A 22,500-nucleotide genomic window follows, 5' to 3' on the forward strand; every position below is an offset into this window, starting at 1 on the left:
GTGCTTGTGTGTGTGAGTGGGTGCTTGTGTGTGTGTGTGTGTGTGTGTGTGTGTGTGTGTGTGTGTGTGTGTGTGTGTGTGTGTGTGTGTGTGTGTGTGTATGGTGTGTGTGTGTTTGTGTGTGCGTTTGTGTGTGTGCGTGCAAGAGAGAGAGAGAGAAAAATCAGACAGAAATCAAGAAAAGGAAAGGGAGAGAAAAAGAGACGGATAGGCAGAGCGAAAGAAAAATAAACTGAAATATAAATGCACTGCATTCTGATCTGCGAAAGTGCAGTCCTGGAACAATAACCAGACAGAATTAACAAGGGACTCGAGTACATTAACTAAAATCATTACAAAGGCAAGACTTAATAAATCACGGAATTTCCAGAGAAATTAAGTAAATTCTTCCCCTTAAGGTCTACATATACACATTTCTCAGGAGAATCCCTACACGTTATTTTACCAGATTTCGAAAGGGAAATTAATTGTACATATATTAACAGATCGTATCTCATTTCCAGTAATTACCCTGCGTGTCCAGCTTGCAAAACTTAATTAATCATGTATTGCACCTGTTGATGAGAGGTCGGAGTGATGTACGATGTAGAGTGGATTTGCCCAAGACCTTGAAATTCGTTCAGACCTTCGGTTAGTAAATCATTCAGACTGCGCACTTCCTCCTTCTCTCCTTGCCAATAAATGCCTCGAGCAAGCAGGGATTTGCACACTTGAGCCGACCTGCTTGCCGCTCCACATCCCTGAGCTCCATCTCTGCCTGGCCAGGTGAGATCGGGTCCGCGGCTACGCTTAGGCCCCAGGAACCAGCCTTGGTCCCAGTATAAGAGATATTGACACCTTTAGGCCCTTTGTAAAGATTATTGCAGAGTTTTACAGCGATCTATAGTACAGAGCCTTTTCTATGGCTAGAGGAGGAGAACAGTTCCTAATGCTCCATACTGACGAAAAACGATGATGTTTGTAATAGTTTTCATGGTTTTAAGGTCAAAGTTCTTCCTAGTCGGCAGCTTCGATTCCTAGAGTATCACGAGGCCGTATTCAGAAAAGAGAAGAACATTAGTGAAAACAGACTAGGTATATTATACATTTATCATTATCATATAGAATCTCATTTCCCCGGCCAAATACCTCACGGATTTTTTTTTTTCCTCAGTTAAAAGCAGCAGACCCTCGCTTCTGCTCGAGTTCGAAGACGCCAACATGGACGAGAGAACTGTCGTTTGGCCTCTCTCAGTGTGGCTTGGGTCCTGCTCCTCGTCTCTGTCAGTGATTTTTTTGTTTTTTTTTCAACCAGACGATTTGAGAACTAATTTGGAAATTTTACAGGCTGAACACATTCTTTCTTGGATTTGAAAGTTTATATATGGCACTGTACGTTTGATACTGTATTTACTAAGCGATAAAATTTTGTGTTTTGCAGTGTTCGTGCGAATCAAGGGAAATCTCTGTTATTCCATTACCAGGTAATAAATAAACTAATATTAATACATGAATGATATCAATTACAGTTTGCATCAACATAAATCAAAATATCTTATATTTTCTATTTGTTCTTATCACATATATCCTTATATCATCAATCATATTGTTATTGCTATGATTACTGTTATCAATAATACCACGGTTATAAATATGATACTAATACTTACGACTATTTCATAAATACATAAACAACATGTATTATTTATCTACTGAATATTTGAGGTTAAATGCATACATACATTCACATACACACATACACAAACACACGATATATATATATATATATATATATATATATATATATATATATATATATATATATATTATGTGCGTGCATGTACGTGTGCATGTGTATTCATGTGTGTGTGTGTGTGTATATAGTGTGTATATGTATTTTACAGGGCCCACAAACTGGTGCAAAGACCTATCTCAATGCAGCGCAGTTGGTGGGCAATGTACTCTGTGGAAGCGTACGTGTGATTTCTGGAATCCCGACCTCTGTATGGGCTGCAGTTGCTGTATTAGTGAGTGCTTTTTCTGCAGTTGGTAGTTAATTTTTAAACGTTTGGTAACCGATAAGTTGTAGGTACGGCGCAAAGTAGGCTGAATAAGATTAGGGTCCTCATTGTCTCTCAAAAAGATAACGCTATCATATTCAATCTGTGAAAGTTTATATCTACACTGCAAGCATGATATCATTAAGGGTAAAAAAGAAAAAAACAACTAAACTTGAAACATTTTCACTTATAAAAAGAGACTTAAAAGTAAATGTTTATGGAATCACCTTATCTAACCAACTGTATTAAGAATATAATTACACTATACCAACAGACTGCACGAACCAGATCAACACCGTATGCAGAGACAGGTACGCAGGTTCTTGCAAAAAGTCATGTGACGAGACCGAGCTGGGGATCGGTAATTGCAAAGCCGGTTGCAAGTGTTGCGGCTGCAAGATCTCGCAGAGGTGTCTCGACGCAGGAGGCCATTGCATTGTGGGAAGTAGAGGATGCGACGGCAGGGTGACGAGGTGCTGTGCAGGGAAGAATTGCTACTGTTGCATTCCAAGTGAGCTTTGCAATGTTTGTTCTCGGCTTTATAAGTTTGTGATTAGTTAACCTCATTTTCATTGGTATCATTAGCATTCATGGAAGTGTGAAATTTGAAAAAGTAGGATATGATAATGATTGTTATGTTATCATCATTACTGCCATCTTTATTATCAATACTTTAATTGGTAATAACAATGATTATTTTCCTTGTGATTTGAGAACTACTTTTTGTTGCCGCTCTCACAACGACTACTTTTAAATGATCTTATAACTGATTCTTTCATCATCACTATCAACATCATGCTTAGTAATCAATAAATGATGTCAATCTAACTACTGCTACGGTAACCACCTTACTTCTGATAATGTCCATGGCTGCGCCGCAATGAATACACGTTTACATTTCATAAATGTTTAATTCCATTCTCCCGTCGCCATTATCTGGTCAATACGTTTTCTTTGCAACAGAGATTTGCACGCAAAGCAAGTGTTGCACCTTTTCCGGAGGCCGATGTGCCAAGGCTTGCAAAAAGGGAGAAGTTGCAGAAGAAGGCCTTTGTTCCGGAGACTGTGTTTGTTGCATTGAAGGTAATTCTGTTTTTCCTTCTTCAGACTGCACTTTCAGTCTATAATTTCTGAGTTCGCAGTTTATTTGCTATTATTTTCAGTTTTTATTCTTCGTTTCTAGTTTGCCGTTTCTAGTTATGATAGCAACTGCTATAAAGTCAGCGTAATGTGTGCAATATTCTTAGATATTACAGTATATGATAGTCAGCAAATGAAAAAAAAACCAATTACAACATAAGCAAAATATAATAATTTCTGCTCGAATGTATATAGATATTAAAAGAAAAATATCAGTTGATCGTTTGATGTACATTTGTTTGTTTTTGTTTTTCGGGACGAGTAATACTTCTTTCGTATCCGCTGCCATGCCAGACAAGTGCCCTGACAGCTCCACGTGCCAGGCATATAACGGGCGCTGTGTGCAGAGCTGCGAGGCGGACGAGTTGTCTGCGCCTTGGCTCTGCGGAGGTGAAACCTGCACCTGTTGTTTTAAGAGTAAGTGTGAGTCGTGTTTTATATAATGGTGATTAGTTGATTTATCTATTCATATTTGTAGATTTGTTTCGGGTTAAGTTTATCGATATCCTTTCCCAGTTTGTAAAATCAACATGAAGCATTAATGCATGATCTTTAATCCAACTATTGTCATAGACTATTGGCACTCTCGTAAGCCTTGGGTCAGAATTAGACCAAAAAAACAAAACGCTTTGACAAAACGCTTAACTTCCAAGGTGAAGGATGGAAGGAAATTCTCTTCTGTACACATGCATAGCCACGATTCTTCTGTCCTTCCAGAGGACCGTTGCCCGGAGACGTTGACATGTGGGAAAAACGGCGGGTATTGTGCGGGTACTTGTGGTGCTGGAGAAGTCGGATTTCGCAGGATGTGCAGCTCAGACACTTGCCTGTGCTGCGTGAAAGGTATTCTGTCCACACTGCCATGCATACCTGCACACCCACACGCATAGTCATATATTAATATACACACATTTGCGCACGTGCATATATACATACAGAAGTGCACACGGTGATAGAAAATCCAGCCAAACTTCAAAAAATTCATGTTATTAATGATTCAGAAGGATACAAATCATCCCATCCGTATTTCTGCTTGTCTTCCCAATACCTACGCAGTTGCCATTATTCTGCCAGGGTTTTTATGGCTAACCAGCAAATTGTCATATCAGATATTTGCCAACCCATGATAAGAGATTGGGTAGTAATCTGCACCCGGTTCTTGCTCATTTACATGGTGTTGAAACCATAATTCATACCGTCATATATCTATCAGTAGCGAAAACACTTATGTATGGTCGTCAATCCTGTAGTTTAATTTACAGATTTCCCTGACCGTGATTCACTCTGCAAAGTGCGTTGATGTGTCCAGATGTATGGACCATAATACGTTGTACTCATCACGGTTCTGCCATCAAGCATTCTAACAGCAGTTTGGTTTAGAATTGCTTTCTCTTGAGTGCGTAAACCAGATTATCTGAAAATATGACAGCAATTTCCAGACTCGGTTTTTCTTCGACGACCACGGCCCCATTGGCCCCAAAAACCTCCAGAAATATAAACTACCCCGTACAAATTTGGTGCAAAACTTTAGTCAGGTAAAACTAGTTGTTCACGTGCCGAAAGAATGAGTGAATATGAGCAAGATGTTTGAAACACTTGGGGAATCTAATGCTTGCTTTATTAGTATGCGAGATGAAAGTTATTAACGTAATTGGAATAAGAGTAAGCCAAAACTTGTTTGATATTAGCTTCCCCTTTAATTAAGAAATAGGATTTTAATAAAGTAAGTGGTCAATGGGACAAAGTTCTTCCACTAATTTGAACTTGGCTCGTCTTCTGTGACTCGTTTCAGTTCTGCTCTTAGTGTCTTTCCATATGTCCACATTCGCTCCCAGTATTCATTTCAATTTTATCGTTTGACGGGGAGTCTAGTAAGACCGAATCGCCACGTTTTATTATTCTGATCTGTAGTTGTCTTTCATACTATGTGTACACAAGTCACTGTCATCAGTAAGCCATCAGCTCCATACCAGTTGTGAAAATACGGTGAACGATACAGAAATGGGGTGCCAAAAATTCACACATAAAGTATAAAAAGAAAAAAAAAAGTTAATTCGAGGCTTAAGTGAGATAAATGGAAATCAGAGGTCAAGGGAGAGAAACATAAATTCTTTGGAGAATTTCCCTAGCCATACAGATTACTTCCTGAATAGAAAAACAGAGACAGGCAGGAATCTGCTAATCATTTAGTCATAGTAGGCCACTGTAACTCGATATGCGAAAATAACAAGCTCGTTCTGCCTAACTTTTTGTCAACCAGAAAACAAGTCCTGTTATTTCATAAGTATTGTTTATAGCACACCTACAGTTTAGTAAAATGAAAATGATTATTTTCACTGTGATATGAGAACTGCTATTTGGTGCCGCTGTCACAACGACTACTTATAACTGATCTTATTCTTTTATAATCGTTATCAATATCATGTTTAATAATCAATAAATGATGCATCTTTTATAGATATTAAAAGAAAAAACATCAGTTGCTCGTTTGTTGTACATTTGTTTGTTTTTGTTTTTCGGGACGAGTAATACTTCTTTCGTATCCGCTGCCATGCCAGACAAGTGCCCTGACAGCTCCACGTGCCAGGCATATAACGGGCGCTGTGTGCAGAGCTGCGAGGCGGACGAGTTGTCTGCACCTTGGCTCTGCGGAGGTGAAACCTGCACCTGTTGTTTTAAGAGTAAGTGTGAGTCGTGTTTTATATAATGGTGATTAGTTGATTTATCTATTCATATTTGTAGATTTGTTTCGGATTAAGTTTATCGATATCCTTTCCCGGTTTGTAAAATCAACATGAAGCACTAATGCATGATCTTTAATCCAACTATTGTCATAGACTATTGGCACCCTCGTAAGCCTTGGGGCCAGAATTAGACCAAAAAACTTTGACAAAACGAAATTAATTCACGCAACGTCTAAATTTGATTAGACGTTGCGGCTCGTTTTGATTCATACTTATTGTCGCTTTATAATCGCATGATTTTTATTTCTCAGGATGGATAAACCTGGCCACCGCCTTCTCGAGACCATCCGCCAAACCAATGATTCTTAACCGGGACTAATTTTCTAGTGGGTAATTTCATGACCTTTGAATTTAAACATTAATGAAACCTAATTCAGTGAGTTTGACAATTACATTTCCTCATTTGGCAGTTCTGTGGAAAGGGGTATTAACCCTAATTTGTACCGGCAAGAGCTTAAAAAAGAAAAGAGAAAATAACAAAAAATAACAGTAGTTACTGACAGGTAATTCGGATCTCGTATATATTATATTTAAAGAATGACTTTTTCAGAGTATATTTTTGTCAAGGAAGCAAAATCTTTACTTTGTATATTTAACTTTTCCCTAATTATGTCTTGTTATGCCTATTAAATTCTATTTAAGATCTTTGATGCTGACTGAGAAATAAAAAGTCTTCCTTCCCCTGTGCATTTGTGAGAATTAAAAATAAAGTTATTAAATTCGTTCGGACTTTTCTTTACTATTTATTCCTCCTTCTATAACCGCTGGTCAAACTAAAAGAACTCATCCACTAAAGAAAACATAAAAATATGGGACAACAAAATTTAATGTACAATGTCAGGAGGTGCGCGCGCGCGCACACACACACACACACACACACACACACACACACACACACACACACACACACACACACACACAGATATAAGCATTTTTTATTCTTAGAGAACGTATGTCTGACCACCATACCTTTATACGTAATTATCTTCAGGGTAGATTCGAAACGCAATTGGCAACATGAACCTTAATATCTTATGCTATACTTTCGCCTAATTCATGAGGCAAAGCGCTTATCCTTATGTCGCAAATGAGCATTTTCTTCTGTACTGTTAAGAGTAAAAAAAAAAAAAATTGTGCTAATGTTTGAAAAAAAAGATATTCAGTACAGACATGTAAATATGTACCTGCATACGTATCTATACATATTTATTTGTGAGTTATATGAGCACCAAAAATTGATAACACCAGATATTCGTGTATAAGGGACGAGGGCACCTGAGCACGGGCACCACGCGATCTCTCCGTATGAGGTCACGATATGTACTGGGATCGCGGAGACAATTGAAATATGGTGATGCTACCATAGTGTTTTATTTGGGTGACCGGAACCGCCCTCTGCAACTCAGGCAACCACAACAGAGAACACAGAAGCTATAGGATAGCATCTGGTTCACTATATCCTTCAGCAGTGGAGGTTCTGCGGGCGGAAACAGCTCTACCAAACCCGTGTATTTTTCAGCATAATAGCTCATCTTTAAAAATACATATGGTTCATGCTATGAAGGATAAGTGTGTGAGTGTGGTTTCTTTGAGTTTTAAAATTAAAGGGGTAAAATGTTAGTGAAAAAGTCCGAAGGAATTTTAAGTTCTGTTTATTTAAATTTCACAAAATACCCACGAAAAGGAGATTTATATATTTTTTAACATGTGTATATACTACCCAAGGCCATCCTGGATGAATATGAATAAAGACAGAAATTAAGAGTTTTCAAATTAATTTTCAATGGAAAAAGGAAAAACTAAAAGTTAATGAATCAAGTGAAACGTTTGCTAACCTAAAAAAATACACACTAAAAATATCGAACAACAAACACCGTAATACTTTTTTAGCTGAAAAGGTATAGTCGCCAATCACTAAACTCAGATTATCAAACTAACAACCAATGTATGCCAATAAATTATATAAGCCCATCCAATTCATTAATTACTCATTTTTTCCCCAACCAATGATCACGTATCAACATCATAAACTCTCCACTACTCTTTACATTAAACTCCGCAGATGAACGCTATGGCCAAGAGATCCCAATCCGCTTCCATCAAGCAATTTCGCTTTGTCTCCCTCCGGTTGCGGGAATCAGATGGTAAAGATATCAAACTCCGCGACAGTCTTCATCTCCGGCCTTTTCCTCGGGACGTCGCCACCTCTTCGCCTGGTCTACAGGTTGACTTCCTGAACCACACGGATCTTGATGCCGTTGGCTGAGGAGAGAGGACAGGGTAAAGGGAGCAGCTTCAGTGTTACTTGTACTTTTGTGACTGTAGGTGTCTTTATTATAAAGACGCTTTGGTATATGTATATAGGCAATTTTCATCTCTACGGATATATACATACCATAAATAATGCTGGTGTATGGTTGTATATACATACATGTGTATGCATGAATGTATACACGTACATCCATTCATACATGCATGCATATACATACATATATATTCATATATATATACATACATATGTATATATGAATATTTATATATATAAGTATATATATGTATATGTCTATGCATATGTGTAATATATGCATATATATATATACATACATACATATATATATACTTACACACATACATGTATATATATACATATATGTGTGTGCGTGTGTATGTGTATTTAGGATCTATATCCTTATTTTCCTCCACGATACTCACAGCCCTCACTCTCTTGTTCCTCCTCATGATCTGAGAAATAGATGAAATGTCATACAATAACATGCATTACATTTTTTGTGGTAGTTGAAGAAATATATAAATATTGAATATATATGAATGAAAGGCAAAAAAAAAAAAAAAAAAGATTTGTTCCCCAAATTTCCAAAACTCACCTGGTGGAAGGCCGGGGGCTGGCAAAAGAAAAGGATCCATTATGATTTGGTATTATTATTTACTACATTGTTCACTGCACATCAGAAATATACGGCAACTATGGTATCAAACAATAAACATTTTCCTAAATCTTCCAAACTAACTTAATGAAAAAAATCAATTATTTTATCATTTATGTAAACTGCTTGTATAAAACTGAACATTACGCCACATATTTCAGAATAAAGAATCGTGGAGTAGTTATAGAGGCATAAGGAAACTTTCTCCCAAGATACACAGTGTATTAAATATGCAAATGAATACATGTGTAGTCCCCTTCGCTTCTGAGTTCGCTATTCAGCGTTGCCAATGTGTCAGCTTTATGTTGCCAACGTTATTGTTGTTGACTGAGCAGAGCAACTTGAATGGATGAATGGGTAAAATAAAACATAACTATGATGAATAATGTTGAGGCAATAATAATATGGATATTGAAAAAAAAACCAAAAAAAAACTGAATCAGTGCAAATCTAATCGACATCTAAAGGAGGAAAGGCACAGAGACAACATTTCCGACACAGGAAACAAGGCTTTGGAGGCTCTAATTACTCGAATTTGTTTAATAAATGGTATAATTTCCACCATAAAGTCAACTGTAAATACACACGAAAGCCAAGGAGGAACACAGGCAGGAAATCGAGAACGTACGGAGGGCGCTGACGATGACTTCGACTGTGTTCTCCAACATGTCGACCATGACGACTTTCCATTCGTCAATCGCCTCCTGAGTCGCGTTCGTCAGCGTCATGATGCACAGGTCGACCTTGCAGAACTCTAGAGTGAGGTTAGCTGAGCTGTAGTAAGCATATTATTTGCCCTTCGCATTCTAGATACTGCACGATACTCGCAGTGGCAGTAATTGAAGATCGTGACCAACGTCCGATTTTTTTATATTTCAGGTATTTATTTGTTGACATGTAATTCTTGCCTCGTTCTGTTTACAAAACTAAATCTAATGGTTAATGCAGTATTGTTCTGTATTTAGTGCCGGTATCTTGCTTGATTAAAGCATGTAAATCGACTCACGGGCAGTAACCTGCAGCAAAGCATAACTTGCAGGATGTCCGTTGTAAGACGCCCCGTGGAGAAGGTCCAGGCACAGATGCAGGAGCTCTTCCTCGTAGGCGCTATCACAATAGCTCTTGAGTGGGAATAGAGACACAGCTGCCATCACCTCAACGGCAAGGAAACTCACTAGGGGTATGACTTCAAATTGTTTTATTGCAGTTATTTGTAATAGATAAAATTAGGATCTTGATATAGGGTAGGAACTTACTATTTTTTAACTTACTTTTATAATGCTACTACTGGCATGTCTCACGGCGTGATTTCCCTGTGAACAATGGGTATAATATACAAATGTAAATCGATTGTTAACCTTAGATGAGGTCTAGAGTAAATGCGAACAATATAATCAGTTTTGAGTGAAGAGTGACAGCTGGTGCAGCCAGCTATATCTACAGTATATTTTGCAAAGAAAACACAATATGTGAGGCTTTTTTGCGGAATTATTATTGGTATTACTATATTCATCTGTTTATCAGCCTTATTACAATTACCAACCGCACTTGGAAAACGCTTACTAAAATTTCGAGCGATTCACCCCACTCGTTAATTTCCTCCTGAGGGACACGAAGGATAGTGAAGCCACTCGGAGGATTGGCCGGGTCGAAAGTAGGGCCAGCTAGACACAGACCTTCCAGGCCTCCGAGGATGGCGGTTTGAGCCCAGACGTACATTTCCCATCCGCAGAAGGCCAGCTGGGGGAAGAAAGCCATGTTTCGAAAATTAAATCGAATCCCTTGTCTTCGTTTAAGAACTACTTTGCAAAACAAGGAATGGAAAAAACAACTTTTCCGCTAATCTGGCTGAAGACTTGCATCAGTTTCCTTGAAGAGCAGGGACTGAGATTATGAAAATATTCATGATTATTTCCAAGTCGACCTTGTGACTGACAAAAGAAATATCTTCCCACATTGTTAGTGACAAGTTGTGCAATGTACACGCAAAACATATGCGTGAGCCACGTACCGCAATACCCCGAGTTCCTACTATGCGAATGCAATTGCTATTATGTTTCCATGCAAGGACCGGGTGGACGACACTGCCGGCGGATTCCACGTTTTGGACAGCATTGGTAACGATGAAAGGGCTACCATTCACGTGGATCTTGTGGGAAGAAACAGTTACCATTAAAAGTTAGATCTAGATATATTTACATACACATATATATATATATACATTTATACATATATGTATGTATATATATACATATACATATATACACATATATAAATGTGTATATATATATGTGTGTGTGTGTGTGTGTGTAAATGTGTATATATTTGTATATATACATATACATGTATGTATGTATATACATATACATGTGCGTGATTATATTTGTATATATATATACACATTGCAGTTAGAACAATGAAGGGAAGTACAGGAAAACACACGAATATGCCGAAGGCCATTACTGCGCTAAAGAAGCAGTAAATGCGAAAAGGCCTTCGGCATATTCGTGTGTTTTCCTGTACTTCCCTTCGTTGTTCTGCTTGCAATTTGTTCGACATGAATTTTACACGCGTGTTCTTCAACAATATATTTACATATATACATACTCTGTGGAACTACGTCAGGTGAAAGATGGAATATTTCAGATATCGACAGAAGTCAACTGACATTATTCCATCTTTCATTGAGACATCAGTACGTATAGTATAGTATATGAAATTCCGCGTCACTTCCACCAAATGCTCTCGAGGAATGTGCGCAGACCCTCGCTATAATAACTTTAGTACGAGTAGTTATGTAATGTCTACGGAGCTAGTAAAACCCTAGATGCAAACTTCCTTTGTTGGACTAAGTGTTACAGTTAAGCATACCTAACTGTAACACATGGAGTGGCAAGGGTTCATGCCCATTACCCCCCCCCCCCCCTTTTTAACAAAACCTGCTACCTTTCTCTACTCTTTCTCATTCTCTTTCGTATTTTCCTCAACTCTCCCTCTTTTTTTCCTTCTCCATAGCCCTCTTGTCCCTCCTCAACCCCTCTCTATCGGCCACATTTTCCTTTTTCCATTTCCTTACCGTGTTCCCGCCGTTTCTGTTGAAAGTGATGACTGTGGCTGCATCATCTTTATACGTAATGATGTCCAGACAGGAAATCAAGGGATAGCACCCATAAAAGTCAGCTGTCACTCCACTGGAATCTGCGTTCTTTGCGATTGCGTAGTTATCTGTGCCATGGAAGTCGAAGGCCCAGGCGAAGAAATCGATGAAGTGAGGGTCATTTCTGATTGAACACATTGAACCTGTTGGGGGAAGAGTGAACTTATCACTCTTATGTGAAGTGAAATCGACCTTCCACGATGTAACGCGAATAGGAAAGAATCGCTGATTTCACTCACGTATTCATATTCAAGTGAACAAAATATGATATGAGTTCAGTTTAGTACTCATATCCCATAATCACTATGTAAACACACATACAAGGGCTCGCATGTGTCAACAACCTAACACATGCATATTTTCTATATGCATGTCACGCAGGAAGACAGGCGTTTTTCGAATAAGAAGTCAGAGAGCTTACATGTGTTATTTATACGCCCTGTCGGCTGCCAGTTACCTGCCGCACATACCAGGATCAAGCAACTGTTTTCAATTGTTTCTCCGTTTGCGTAGATCTTCCCGTCGAATGTACAGTCTGGAAGAAAACCCATATTTGCAAACGGGAAATAATGCCATGGATGGGTGATAGCTTCCCTTGTGGTAATATTCATGGTGAAAGGATTAACAGAGACGCAATTTTGCTTGATTGAATTTGAAAGAATAGATCTTTCATTATGAACAGCATATAATTCATGTGTATTGAATATAAAAGGAAAATACAAGGCCTGTTTCTTGCATTATTTGAAAAGCTACATAATAATTTAATTTCACAATTTCATTATATCTAATACGAAAAAAAATATTTTCCCAGATCTCTTAAACTCACAGTGTGGTCCAGTCACTGAAAAATAAACACATGGTTAGAGGATAAAATCAAGAATAATATCAATATCATCTTCATATTACATTTATATGTATTACATACAAGACGCGAACAAATATAAAACTTAATCGTTGGATCATTTATTGAATCCAACATGATAACGATTTTCCAAAATCTCATACACTCACTTGGATGAACTGTAGTTACTGCTGAAAAAAATATGAAGAACACAAATGAACATATAAAGAACATATAAATGTGATCATAAGGTTATCATTCATGTGGAATCACTAATTTACAAAGCTTAATTGATTCCAATAATGATTACAATACCACTAATCATACATACTGGATTTTTGACAAAAATAGAATATTATATATACTGCTCTCATTAATAGACACTGCACATATGGATAAAGTAACATTTCACAAACATGTTACATGAAGAAAAAACTTTCCCAATCCTCACAAACTCACTTGTTGGAGCTTTAGATCCTGTCAAAAGAAAAGAAAGTCTATTAATATAACTTCTATGTGCTGTACATATATCTAAAACAAAATTCTCGCTTTCTCTCCCCCTCACCCCCCCCTCTCTCTCGTCTCTCTCTCTCTCGCTTTCCCTCCCCCTCACCCCCTCTCCCTTTTCCCTCTCTGTATCTCGCTATCCCTCCCCGTCTCCCTCTTCTCTCTCTCTCTCGTTTTCCCTTCCCCTCACCCCATCACTCTCTCTTCTCTCTCTCTCTCGCTTTCCCTCCCCCTCACCCCTCTCTCCCTCTTCTCTCTCTCTCACGCTTTCCTTCCCCCTTGCCCCCCTCTCGTTTATCTCTCTCGTTTTCCCTTCCCCTCACCCCCCTCTCCCTCTTCTCTCTCTCTCTCTCTCTCTCGCTTTGCCTCCCCCTCCCCCTCTCTCCCTCTTCTCTCTCTCTCTCTCTCGCTTTCCCTCCCCCTCCCCCCCCCCTCCCTCTTCTCTCTCTCTCTCTCTCTCTCTCGCTTTCCCCCCCCCTCCCCCTCTCTCCCTCTTCTCTCTCTCTCTCTCGCTTTCCCTCCCCCTCACCCCCCTCTCCCTCTTCTCTCTCTCTCTCTCTCTCTCTCGCTTTCCCTCCCCCTCCCCCTCTCTCCCTCTTCTCTCTCTCTCTCTCGCTTTCCCTCCCCCTCACCCCCCTCTCATTTCTCTCTCTCGTTTTCCCTTCCCCTCACCCCCCCCCCCTCTCTCTCTCTCTCTCTCTCTCTCTCTCTCTCTCTCTCTCTCTCTCTCTCTCTCTCTCTCTCTCTCTCTCTCTCGCTCTCCCTCCCCCTCATCCCCTCTCCCTCTTCTTTCTCTCTTTCGCTTTCTCTTTCTCTCAGTTGCTGGTTAAATCAATCAATCAGTCCATTGTTATTGTTGTCATTGATAGGCACTACACATATGAAAAATAGCGTTTCACAAATATATTACATAAAACAAAACAATTAAGTGAGAGATCTTCCCAATCCTCACAAACTCACTTGTTGGAGCTTCAGTTGCTGTCAGAAAAAAAAAATCCATTAATATAATAACAGCTATGTGCATTACATGTGAAAAATAAAAATAAAAATAAATGCATCAAACAGTTGGAATAAAAAATCAACAAATGAAGAAAGGATGTGATAAAAAATTATATCAATATTATCTTCTTATTACATTTATATGTATAACATACAAGACGCGAACAAATATAAAACTTAATCGTTGGATCATTTATTGAATCCAACATGATAACGATTTTCCAAAATCTCATACACTCACTTGGATGAACTGTAGTTACTGCTGAAAAAAATATGAAGAACACAAATGAACATATAAAGAACATATAAATGTGATCATAAGGTTATCATTCATGTGGAATCACTAATTTACAAAGCTTAATTGATTCCAATAATGATTACAATACCACTAATCATACATACTGGATTTTTGACAAAAATAGAATATTATATATACTGCTCTCATTAATAGACACTGCACATATGGATAAAGTAACATTTCACAAACATGTTACATGAAGAAAAAACTTTCCCAATCCTCACAAACTCACTTGTTGGAGCTTTAGATCCTGTCAAAAGAAAAGAAAGTCTATTAATATAACTTCTATGTGCTGTACATATATCTAAAACAAAATTCTCGCTTTCTCTCCCCCTCACCCCCCCCCTCTCTCTCGTCTCTCTCTCTCTCGCTTTCCCTCCCCCTCACCCCCTCTCCCTTTTCCCTCTCTGTCTCTCGCTATCCCTCCCCGTCTCCCTCTTCTCTCTCTCTCTCGTTTTCCCTTCCCCTCACCCCTCTCTCCCTCTTCTCTCTCTCTCACGGTTTCCCTCCCCCTTGCCCCCCTCTCGTTTATCTCTCTCGTTTTCCCTTCCCCTCACCCCCCTCTCCCTCTTCTCTCTCTCTCTCTCGCTTTCCCTCCCCCTCCCCCCCCTCTCCCTCTTCTCTCTCTCTCTCTCTCTCTCTCGCTTTCCCTCCCCCTCACCCCCCTCTCATTTCTCTCTCTCGTTTTCCCTTCCCCTCACCCCCCCCTCTCTCTCTCTCTCTCTCTCTCTCTCTCTCTCGCTCTCCCTCCCCCCCATCCCCTCTCCCTCTTCTTTCTCTCTTTCGCTTTCTCTTTCTCTCAGTTGCTGGTTAAATCAATCAATCAGTCCATTGTTATTGTTGTCATTGATAGGCACTACACATATGAAAAATAGCGTTTCACAAATATATTACATAAAACAAAACAATTAAGTGAGAGATCTTCCCAATCCTCACAAACTCACTTGTTGGAGCTTCAGTTGCTGTCAGAAAAAAAAAAAAATCCATTAATATAATAACAGCTATGTGCATTACATGTGAAAAATAAAAATAAAAATAAATGCATCAAACAGTTGGAATAAAAAATAAACACATGAATAAAGGATGTGATAAAAAATGATATCAATATTATCTTCTTATTACATTTATATGTATAACATACAAGACGCGAACAAATATAAAACTTAATCGTTGGATCATTTATTGAATCCAACATGATAACGATTTTCCAAAATCTCATACACTCACTTGGATGAACTGTAGTTACTGCTGAAAAAAATATGAAGAACACAAATGAACATATAAAGAACATATAAATGTGATCATAAGGTTATCATTCATGTGGAATCACTAATTTACAAAGCTTAATTGATTCCAATAATGATTACAATACCACTAATCATACATACTGGATTTTTGACAAAAATAGAATATTATATATACTGCTCTCATTAATAGACACTGCACATATGGATAAAGTAACATTTCACAAACATGTTACATGAAGAAAAAACTTTCCCAATCCTCACAAACTCACTTGTTGGAGCTTTAGATCCTGTCAAAAGAAAAGAAAGTCTATTAATATAACTTCTATGTGCTGTACATATATCTAAAACAAAATTCTCGCTTTCTCTCCCCCTCACCCCCCCCCCCTCTCTCTCGTCTCTCTCTCTCTCGCTTTCCCTCCCCCTCACCCCCTCTCCCTTTTCCCTCTCTGTCTCTCGCTATCCCTCCCCGTCTCCCTCTTCTCTCTCTCTCTCGTTTTCCCTTCCCCTCACCCCTCTCTCCCTCTTCTCTCTCTCTCACGGTTTCCCTCCCCCTTGCCCCCCTCTCGTTTATCTCTCTCGTTTTCCCTTCCCCTCCCCCCCCTCTCCCTCTTCTCTCTCTCTCTCTCGCTTTCCCTCCCCCTCACCCCCCTCTCCCTCTTCTCTCTCTCTCTCTCTCTCTCGCTTTCCCTCCCCCTCACCCCCCTCTCATTTCTCTCTCTCGTTTTCCCTTCCCCTCACCCCCCCCCTCTCTCTCTCTCTCTCTCTCTCTCTCTCTCTCTCTCGCTCTCCCTCCCCCTCATCCCCTCTCCCTCTTCTTTCTCTCTTTCGCTTTCTCTTTCTCTCAGTTGCTGGTTAAATCAATCAATCAGTCCATTGTTATTGTTGTCATTGATAGGCACTACACATATGAAAAATAGCGTTTCACAAATATATTACATAAAACAAAACAATTAAGTGAGAGATCTTCCCAATCCTCACAAACTCACTTGTTGGAGCTTCAGTTGCTGTCAGAAAAAAAAAAAATCCATTAATATAATAACAGCTATGTGCATTACATGTGAAAAATAAAAATAAAAATAAATGCATCAAACAGTTGGAATAAAAAATCAACAAATGAAGAAAGGATGTGATAAAAAATTATATCAATATTATCTTCTTATTACATTTATATGTATAACATACAAGACGCGAACAAATATAAAACTTAATCGTTGGATCATTTATTGAATCCAACATGATAACGATTTTCCAAAATCTCATACACTCACTTGGATGAACTGTAGTTACTGCTGAAAAAAATATGAAGAACACAAATGAACATATAAAGAACATATAAATGTGATCATAAGGTTATCATTCATGTGGAATCACTAATTTACAAAGCTTAATTGATTCCAATAATGATTACAATACCACTAATCATACATACTGGATTTTTGACAAAAATAGAATATTATATATACTGCTCTCATTAATAGACACTGCACATATGGATAAAGTAACATTTCACAAACATGTTACATGAAGAAAAAACTTTCCCAATCCTCACAAACTCACTTGTTGGAGCTTTAGATCCTGTCAAAAGAAAAGAAAGTCTATTAATATAACTTCTATGTGCTGTACATATATCTAAAACAAAATTCTCGCTTTCTCTCCCCCTCACCCCCCCCCCCTCTCTCTCGTCTCTCTCTCTCTCGCTTTCCCTCCCCCTCACCCCCTCTCCCTTTTCCCTCTCTGTCTCTCGCTATCCCTCCCCGTCTCCCTCTTCTCTCTCTCTCTCGTTTTCCCTTCCCCTCACCCCTCTCTCCCTCTTCTCTCTCTCTCACGGTTTCCCTCCCCCTTGCCCCCCTCTCGTTTATCTCTCTCGTTTTCCCTTCCCCTCACCCCCCCTCTCCCTCTTCTCTCTCTCTCTCTCGCTTTCCCTCCCCCTCACCCCCCTCTCCCTCTTCTCTCTCTCTCTCTCTCTCTCGCTTTCCCTCCCCCTCACCCCCCTCTCATTTCTCTCTCTCTCGTTTTCCCTTCCCCTCACCCCCCCCTCTCTCTCTCTCTCTCTCTCTCTCTCTCTCTCGCTCTCCCTCCCCCTCATCCCCTCTCCCTCTTCTTTCTCTCTTTCGCTTTCTCTTTCTCTCAGTTGCTGGTTAAATCAATCAATCAGTCCATTGTTATTGTTGTCATTGATAGGCACTACACATATGAAAAATAGCGTTTCACAAATATATTACATAAAACAAAACAATTAAGTGAGAGATCTTCCCAATCCTCACAAACTCACTTGTTGGAGCTTCAGTTGCTGTCAGAAAAAAAAAAAATCCATTAATATAATAACAGCTATGTGCATTACATGTGAAAAATAAAAATAAAAATAAATGCATCAAACAGTTGGAATAAAAAATCAACACATGAATAAAGGATGTGATAAAAAATGATATCAATATTATCTTCTTATTACATTTATATGTATAACATACAAGACGCGAACAAATATAAAACTTAATAGTTGGATCATTTATTGAATCCAACATGATAACGATTTTCTAAAATCTCACACACTCACTTGGATGAACTGTAGCTGCTGCTGAAAAAAATATAAAGAACACATAAATGAACATATAAAGAACATGTAAATGTGATCATAAGGTTATCATTCATGTGGAATCACTAATTTAAAGAGCTTAACTGATTCCAATAATGATTACAATACCACCAATCAATACACACTGAATTACTGACAAAAATTATATATATTGTTCTCATTAATAGACACTGCACATATGGAAAAGTCATTTTTTCACACATATGTCACATGAAGAAAAAGCAACATAATGTGAGAGATCCCCGAATCCTCACAAACTCACGTGTTGTAGTTTGAATTTCTGTCAGAAGAGAAAAAGAAGTTCATTGACATAAAAAAAAAAAAAAAAAAATCTATGCGCATTGCAAAGGGAAAACGAGGATCAAACAGTGAGAACAACAGCATAAAAAAGATTTTCCAGAATCGCTTTTTTGCATCTTCAGTTGCTAGTTAAATCAATCAATCAGTCCAATTTTATGATCATAAAAAATCAGCCGTATATAATACATATACAGTGCTAAATATATATCAGACATAGTATATAATATATCATATAATAAAAATAATACAAAAAATAAATAAATGAAAATACTTAACGACCAAATCCATGGCATTACATGAGTACAGACACAAGGACAAAATCCCTTACTCGATAAATAGTTAGATACAGATGCATTTGCTTTAAGTTTCCCATGTTTAAGCGCAAAGGAGATGCTAAATGCATGAGGATGAAATAAGCAACAAACGGAAATGAGAGCGTACGGATAGTGTGGTTGATGACTTGCACTGTGTTCTCCAGCATGACGACCATTTGCATTTTCCAGTCATCAATCTCGTCCTGGGTGGCGTTGCTCAGCGTCATGAGGCATAAGTCGACCACGCAGAAATCTGACGAACGTGGGCCGCTATCAGCTCATTACCATCTACCATGTTACAGTTTTTTTGTCGTCATTTTCCTATTATCACAACTTGTTTCAACAACTCTTTTCTGAATCCTTTGGCTTAATGGAGGTCAAGGTAATAATGACACTCACCTACAGTAACGTTAAGCAAGTCATCCGTGGGAGACACAGTGTTGAATAGGTCCTGGCACTGATCACGGAGCATTTGTTCGGTCTCGCTATCACAAGTGCCATTCACTTCATTGGAAAGTACCTTAAAGGATAGCGGAAATGTATTAATGAGGCAAGTCTTTCCTTTTGCTTGTTAATCATAGCCTTAATAATAATCATTACTGATATCTGTGTTGACCTTATAACAATAAGGAGAAATTTAAGGCCTTTTTTGTAGCATCCTGAAACCTCAAACACTTCGATACATTGTTTGATGTTGGCTCGTGGTCGCTACAAAACACGGTGTCCTTCAATTTTGTATTGACAAGTTATGAAAAAAAGTTATTTTTCTGAATTTCACATACTAAAGCCAATAGAAAAACATTAAAGTAATCATAAATGAAGCCATTTGTTACCAACAACTTACCGGGACAGTGGTGGATTCAAACGGTCGGGTAATGCCGCCCTGTGAAAAGGGAGACGTCAGTGAGTGAGCTGCATGTTCGAATCTCAGACAACAGGATTATTCCAATAATCACAAATGAAGCCATTTGTTACCTACAACTTACCGGAACAGCGGTGGATTCAAACGGCCGGGTATTGTTGCCCTGTGAAAAGGGAGACGTCCGTAACTTCTTTGCAATACACAGAAAAGGTTAAAAAACACATACGATCGACAGAATTAGGCGTTGGCCTGAGGAGACTGCTGTAACCGTCATGTAAGTGATGTACTTTGGTGTAAAATAACTTTCTCGCGGTTTTGATTTCCATTAGCAAGAGATACATGGTAGCTCAGCTTTTCAAATGTTATCTTGTTTTGGTTGCGCGATGCCAGGACTACCATATTTTGGAACATTTTATCGATTATTACTAATGACAGTTATTTCATTAGAACTTCAGTTGAGAACAGGAACTGTTAACAATTTATCTGATGTTATCTAGAAATATCGATATTATTTTCATAACCTGTCGCCTAATTATTAGCCATATTAGAATTGACAAGTAGACCTTTAACCTCCTTACCGAAACTAGTAGCGATTCGCCCCACTCGTTGATTTCCCCCTGTGAGACAGCTAGTCTTTGGAAGCTGTGTTTGGACTTGGCAGCGCCGAATTTACGGCCGCCGAAGCACAGGCCATCCAGGTCTCCGAGGATGCCGTTTTCAGCCCAGACGTACATGTCATGTATGCAGAAGCTCACCTGAGGAAAGATTTTGAATTCAAAAGGACACAGAATCTCTTGTTTTAAGATTTTTGCATAAATACTTTTTAGGAATGGGGCAAAATTTAACTTCATTTAGAACAGTAATTAATATTCGGTGTGACACCTGCGCACTTTTAAGACACGTTACTTGAATGAAATGGAAATGAAGTAATGACAGTTCGATGGACACAGTCTAGGTAAATAATTTCGTTTTATCTAGCATCTCTTTAGACTGGCCCTCCATGTTGTTATGAAATTACAACCCTGAATGAGATACATCAATTATTTTCTTAGCGACCTTCACAGGAGCAAAAAATGACATACACATATATTATACATATATATTTATGTGTATAGACAGATATTCCCTAATACTTATCAGGACTATTCTGTGAAGTATGCAAAATAGGTGCATAAGCTACGTACCGCAATACCTCGAGTTCCTACAATGCGAATGCAGCCATCTTGTTTCCATGCAAGGACCGGGTGGACGACACTGCCGGCGGATACCACATTTCGGACAGCATTGGTAACAGGGAAAGGGACACTATTTACGAAGATCTAGTGGAAAGACAGTTACTATTCATAGGGTAAGAAAGGAAAACAATCCAGTTTATAATTATACAATAAGTCCTTACTCCCGCTGTATTTGTAGTAGTATATAGGCTAACATTTTTTTGTTTACTTTTCAAAATTTCCCTCGTTCTCTGTTTTTCTCTACACTTTCCCTTTCTCCACTCTTTCTCGGCTTCCTGGCTCCTCTCTTTTGATCTCTCCATAGCCCTTTTGTTAAACTCCCTCTCATTTTACCCTTTTCTCTTCATCTCTTTCCTTACCGTATTCCCATCTTCTTTGTAGAATTGAATGACTGTATCTGCATTGTCTTTGTAAGTAATGATGTCCAGACAAGAAGCAAAACTATTGCACGGATAAAAGTCGGCAGTCACTCCGTATGTATCTATATTCATAGCGATGTAGTATTCTAAGATGCCGTGGAAATCGTAGTAAAAGCCAGAGAATCCTGTGAAATGTGGGTCGTTTCTGAGCGAACACATTGAACCTGTTGGGAGAAGATTGAATATATGAATTCTATGTTCATCGAAGTAGTTAATAAAAAAGGAATTCATAGCTTATTGAATTCATTTAACTATGCATGGATAACTGAACAAGACACATAAGTACCTGTAAATGCACTCGTTCTAGTAAAATTGCGTGCTTTGATAACACATAAACATTTGCCTAAAAAGAAGTAAACTAGCTTACACGTGATGCTTGAAAAGCCTGTTGGGTACCAAGTGCCTCCCACACATATTAGGTTCAAGCAACTGCCCACGAGCGATTCTTCCGTCGAATAGGTCGTCCCATTGAATGTACAGTCTGAAGGGAAAAGCATATTCGTAAACGGGAAAATAGCACTTAGATATATATAATAATACCACAAGTGTTTTGATTATCATTGCGATAAAAGCAACGGATAAGCAGCGCTGTCATTTTGAAATCAAAAACATTTTAAAAATTATTTCTTATTGCGAACATATTCACGAATCACATTTGAAAAAAAAATGCAATTGCATAATTCATGGAATATAAATGCTGAATGCATAAACTAATGAACAAAGAAAAGTCTTTATGTGGAACAACATTTACTAGTGAAAGTATTAAAAAATCTTATTAGGTTCATGATGCAATGCCTTCTGTGTATTACAGACACGCTAATCTTCCACAGTCCTTAATTAAATCACCGAACGAAATACTT

General features: G+C 38.5%; 1 protein-coding gene across 21 annotated transcripts in view; it reads right to left on the minus strand.

Annotated features, from left to right (window-relative positions):
- Window positions 1–7,559: 7,559 nt before the first annotated feature.
- LOC125041404 overlaps window positions 7,560–22,500 on the minus strand; it is a 19,161-nt gene continuing 4,220 nt past the window's right edge. Inside the window, exons 5-37 of one of the 21 annotated variants that reach the window (XM_047636337.1) lie at window positions 22,008–22,121; window positions 21,581–21,804; window positions 21,171–21,305; window positions 20,565–20,741; window positions 20,111–20,149; window positions 19,969–20,007; window positions 19,524–19,644; window positions 19,252–19,377; window positions 18,773–18,790; window positions 18,472–18,492; window positions 18,190–18,207; window positions 17,475–17,492; window positions 17,186–17,206; window positions 16,904–16,921; window positions 16,187–16,204; window positions 15,898–15,918; window positions 15,615–15,632; window positions 14,903–14,920; window positions 14,614–14,631; window positions 14,334–14,351; window positions 13,326–13,343; window positions 13,037–13,054; window positions 12,852–12,866; window positions 12,447–12,560; window positions 11,945–12,168; window positions 10,880–11,017; window positions 10,432–10,608; window positions 10,140–10,181; window positions 9,875–9,989; window positions 9,497–9,622; window positions 8,809–8,826; window positions 8,636–8,665; window positions 7,560–8,185 (exon numbers count right to left, since the gene is read on the minus strand). In XM_047636337.1, coding sequence (XP_047492293.1) covers window positions 8,142–8,185; window positions 8,636–8,665; window positions 8,809–8,826; window positions 9,497–9,622; window positions 9,875–9,989; window positions 10,140–10,181; window positions 10,432–10,608; window positions 10,880–11,017; window positions 11,945–12,168; window positions 12,447–12,560; window positions 12,852–12,866; window positions 13,037–13,054; window positions 13,326–13,343; window positions 14,334–14,351; window positions 14,614–14,631; window positions 14,903–14,920; window positions 15,615–15,632; window positions 15,898–15,918; window positions 16,187–16,204; window positions 16,904–16,921; window positions 17,186–17,206; window positions 17,475–17,492; window positions 18,190–18,207; window positions 18,472–18,492; window positions 18,773–18,790; window positions 19,252–19,377; window positions 19,524–19,644; window positions 19,969–20,007; window positions 20,111–20,149; window positions 20,565–20,741; window positions 21,171–21,305; window positions 21,581–21,804; window positions 22,008–22,121 — 2,279 coding nt within the window. In that variant the 3' untranslated portion in view covers window positions 7,560–8,141. Of the gene's footprint in view, window positions 8,186–8,635; window positions 8,666–8,808; window positions 8,827–9,496; window positions 9,623–9,874; window positions 9,990–10,139; window positions 10,182–10,431; window positions 10,609–10,879; window positions 11,018–11,944; window positions 12,169–12,446; window positions 12,561–12,851; window positions 12,867–13,036; window positions 13,058–13,325; window positions 13,344–14,333; window positions 14,352–14,613; window positions 14,635–14,902; window positions 14,921–15,614; window positions 15,633–15,897; window positions 15,919–16,186; window positions 16,205–16,903; window positions 16,922–17,185; window positions 17,207–17,474; window positions 17,493–18,189; window positions 18,208–18,471; window positions 18,493–18,772; window positions 18,791–19,251; window positions 19,378–19,523; window positions 19,645–19,968; window positions 20,008–20,110; window positions 20,150–20,564; window positions 20,742–21,170; window positions 21,306–21,580; window positions 21,805–22,007; window positions 22,122–22,500 lie in introns of all 21 variants that reach the window. The other 20 variants (XM_047636333.1, XM_047636334.1, XM_047636335.1 and 17 more) reach the window with 20 other exon arrangements.

This window comes from Penaeus chinensis, chromosome 30, assembly GCF_019202785.1.
Source record: "Penaeus chinensis breed Huanghai No. 1 chromosome 30, ASM1920278v2, whole genome shotgun sequence".
Taxonomy (NCBI): domain Eukaryota; kingdom Metazoa; phylum Arthropoda; class Malacostraca; order Decapoda; family Penaeidae; genus Penaeus; species Penaeus chinensis.